General features: G+C 35.2%; 1 protein-coding gene across 1 annotated transcript; it reads left to right on the top strand.

The window, feature by feature from the left end:
* The first annotated feature begins 323 nt into the window (after positions 1-323).
* LOC117906457 (laccase-15-like) lies at positions 324-3,298 on the top strand. The gene is made up of 6 exons (XM_034819478.1): positions 324-476; positions 711-862; positions 1,122-1,366; positions 1,459-1,587; positions 1,902-2,852; positions 3,000-3,298. Exons 1-6 carry the CDS (start codon positions 375-377, stop codon positions 3,128-3,130), a joined length of 1,710 nt encoding a protein of 569 aa, XP_034675369.1. The 5' UTR covers positions 324-374; the 3' UTR covers positions 3,131-3,298.
* The last annotated feature ends 625 nt before the right edge of the window (positions 3,299-3,923 follow it).

The raw sequence follows: 3,923 nt of genomic DNA, 5'->3' as shown, positions 1-3,923 counted from the left end.
CTTGAAATAATCAATAAAAGACTTGTGAAAGAATATTTTAAATTTATTCTAAAATAACGTGTAAGTAACCTGTAAGAAACTTACACAATTGTTAGCTTTCTTCACGCATTTGGTTTATTTTAATTAGGTAAGTGATCAAATATCATTATTATATATAGTGGTCCTGCTCATTGAAGTGGTCAAAGAACATTAAAAACCAATACACATTCAAATCACTTCCTCTTATATTGACTCGTGGAGAGGAAGTACTGTATCCCGAGAGAATTATCATGACTATATAATGAATCACATATGAAAGACATACAGCAAAAGTAGTAAGAAAATTGAAGGAGTTGTGCTTAGGAAAAGATAAAGAGGCTTTTATTCCAAAGAAGATGTCGCTGATCATGAAGGTTTTCCTCTTACAAATTTTAGTATTTCAACTTTTTGGTGGTGGCATCCATTGCCAAGCTTCAACCCGTCGGCATACTTTTGTGGTAAATACTATATATGATTCTGGCCTTAACGTCACCTTCTGATCATATTATTTAGGGAGCAGTATGACTCTCATTTTCCATCGTAGGACCCCTTACCCCGGTGCCATTGAGTCACTCATGCATGCTATCAATTTTAAGTGGTTATACACTTGCATGAATGGATCAATGCAATTATTCATGCATGTAATATTTCTTTTGGAATGAGGTTGGTGGTTAACTTTTAATTGGTTGCAGGTGAGGGAAGCTTCATATACAAGGCTTTGTAGCACCAAGGACATCTTAACAGTAAATGGACAATTTCCGGGACCAACTATATATGCTATGAAAGGAGAGACTATCGTTGTTGACGTTTATAATAGGGGAAAAGAAAATCTCACCATTCATTGGTAGGTCTTAAGCGTGTCTCAGAGAAAGAGCGATGACAACATGCCTACATGGCATGCATTCTTTTATTTCTAAGAGGGGGCTGCAATATATTGCTTTGCAAATAAAGTCAAATTTAAAACAATACTTTAGGGTTATTTGCTTTAGTTCCATTGAAATACAATTGATGCCGCTTGTTACTATGATAATATGTTGTTGCATGCCATCTTTTGTTAGTTCAAAAATAAGTACTAGTTTTAATGTATAGTTATTGTTTTGCAGGCATGGGGTGAACATGCCTAGATATCCATGGACAGATGGTCCCGAGTATATCACACAATGCCCAATTCAGCCAGGGTCAAAGTTTAGTCAGAAAATCATCCTTTCCTCCGAGGAAGGCACTTTATGGTGGCATGCTCACAGTGATTGGACCCGAGCCACCGTTCATGGAGCTATAATTGTTTATCCCAAGAAGGAAACCATGTATCCTTTTCATAAACCTAATGCAGAAGTTCTCATCATATTAGGTATAAGTGTTGTTAGTTTTAAATGTTAATTTACATATTATGAATTAACCAGCAAAGCAAAATCTAAAATTATTGGAGTTGTTGAAATGCAGGACAATGGTGGAAGATTGATGTGAATGCGATTCGAGATGAAGTGCTTGCAAGTGGAGCTGACGCCAATGCCTCTGATTCTTTATTGATAAATGGACAACCCGGTGATCTACTTCCATGCTCAAAATCAAGTACAATTTAAGTTTAACTTCCCATTTTTAAATTGTACATGATTTCATTTTCTTGTATGTTGGCCATATTACTTTTTCTTATTAACATCAACATATTTAAAGCTTAATGCTAAGAAAGAGGAATATAGCTATGAGGATGGTAGAGTCATGATTTAACACATGAGAAAAGGCTAGTCCAAATATAATTTTGAACTATGGAGCCAAATTTACACCCCTAATCAATCAATCACTTCATAATTGGTGGATCCTCATGGAAACTTTTTCTTTTTCTTTTGGCTAGTAATAAGTATACAACTTTCCCTTTCTAATTGCAGGCACATTCAAGCTAACGGTGGATCATGGAAAGACCTATCTACTTCGTATAATCAATGCTGCCTTGCACGAGGCTCTCTTTTTCTCTATTGCCAAGCATAAAATGACAGTGGTTGGAACAGATGGTAGCTACACGAAACCATTGACACAAGATTATATCACAATATTTCCTGGCCAAACCTTCGATGTCTTACTAGAAGCTAACCAATGCCCGGATCACTATTACATGGCGGCTATAACTTTTTCCCTTGCCCCAACAGGTCGTAATATTTATGATAACACAACCACCACAGCTATTGTACAGTACAGGGGATACTACACTCCATCTTCACCTCCCTTCTTGCCTCATTTACCTGCATACAATGACACAAATGCATCGATTCAGGTCATGGCTAGCCTCCGAAGCTTAGCAGATGCGGAACATCCTTGCAATGTCCCATTGAGCACGAGCACTAAATTGATTTACACTGTTTCTTTAAACTCGTATCCATGCGTCAATGATTCATGTTCAGGGCCAAATGGGACGCGGTCCGCCGCAAGTATAAACAACATAAGCTTCCATACCCCTACAATTGACATACTGGAAGCTTACTATTATAACATTAGTGGTGTATATGAAGATAAATTTCCTAGCGTTCCACCAGTGGTGTTTGATTTTACAGCCGATTATCTTCCATTACTCTATCAGTTGCCGAGCACCGGAACAGAAGTAAGGGTACTTGAGTATAACTCCACAGTGGAGATTGTTTTTCAAGGGACAAACTTGGTCGGAGGGGCAATCCACCCCATGCATCTCCATGGACACAGTTTCTATGTTGTTGGATGGGGATTTGGGAATTTCGATGAAAATAGGGATCCTATGCGCTACAATCTGGTGGATCCTCCCCATCAGAATACCATCTCTGTTCCTAAGAATGGTTGGGTTGCAATTAGATTCGAGGCCTCCAACCCTGGTATGTTGCAAGCACTCATGTCCTCTATTAAAAAATAAAATAAAATAAAAAAAACCCTTGAAACTGCCAACCTGCATGCCAAGGAAATAATTTTTCTTAATATTATAATTAAGTTAGGTGTAATGTTGTGTATTTTCTCTATTGCAGGAGTGTGGTTCATGCACTGCCATATAGAAGACCATTTGACTTGGGCCATGGCAACTGCGTTCATAGTGAAAAATGGTAAACACCCAAAAGCTCAAATGCTGCCTCCTCCATCTGACATGCCACCATGTTGAAGCTGCAAAGAAATAACATGCCAAAGATTTCATTGAATATTTATATTATTCAGCTTTCATGATTTATTTTATGTTCAATAAATGCAATGTTAAGATGCCTCCCAATGCCATGTCCACAATAGATATATCTTGATTTGACAACTTTTGGCCATTCCAATTTCTTTAAAATATGATGTTGTATTAGAAAAGTTTGAAATGGCATAGTTTAAAATTATCTTGATTTGACAACTTTTTGACTTATCCATATTTTATTCAAATTCCGTAGAAGGTTAGGTATCATATTAATAATTAAAAAAATTATAAATGATATAGTTTAGAGTAATTGACTTATTCTTCTATTTTAAAATTAGACTATGATCTAAATGGATACTTATAAAAAAGGTCATGAAATGGTTTGTTTACTTTTTTTTACTTTTACATCTAAAAATATTTTACAAATAAGATAATTTTTATGAAGTCTTATACAGTTGAGATAAAGTTGGTTCTTTTTTATTTATTTATTTTAAATTAAAATAAACGTTTTTTCCTAAAGTTAAAATAATTTATACATAATTTATATTTTTACCTTCTATTTAATAACAATATCACAAGATCTACACCAAGATAAAGGAAAAGGAAAATAAAAAAATCACCCATTTCCATTGCATGGGCACAAATTGAGCCTAACCCACACTGAAAGAACTCCAAATATGTTTTTTAGTGATTTGATTACTTTTCAACTCCTTTTTTTTTTTTTACATTAAGGTAAACCCTTTTTTGCTTCCTTAAATTAAAATAACTAGTAAAACAAATC

The sequence above is a fragment of the Vitis riparia genome, chromosome 18 (genome assembly GCF_004353265.1).
Source record: "Vitis riparia cultivar Riparia Gloire de Montpellier isolate 1030 chromosome 18, EGFV_Vit.rip_1.0, whole genome shotgun sequence".
In the NCBI taxonomy this organism is placed as follows: domain Eukaryota; kingdom Viridiplantae; phylum Streptophyta; class Magnoliopsida; order Vitales; family Vitaceae; genus Vitis; species Vitis riparia.
This window is presented reverse-complemented; position numbering and strand designations above follow the sequence as displayed.

Excerpts from the sequence above, each read along its gene's own strand:
- LOC117906457 (XM_034819478.1), top strand. The coding sequence starts at position 375 with ATGTCGCTGATCATGAAGGTTTTCCTCTTACAAATTTTAGTATTTCAA. Across the intron at positions 863-1,121 it reads GAAAATCTCACCATTCATTG|GCATGGGGTGAACATGCCTA; the intron begins GTAGGTCTTAAG and ends ATTGTTTTGCAG. Across the intron at positions 2,853-2,999 it reads ATTCGAGGCCTCCAACCCTG|GAGTGTGGTTCATGCACTGC; the intron begins GTATGTTGCAAG and ends TCTCTATTGCAG.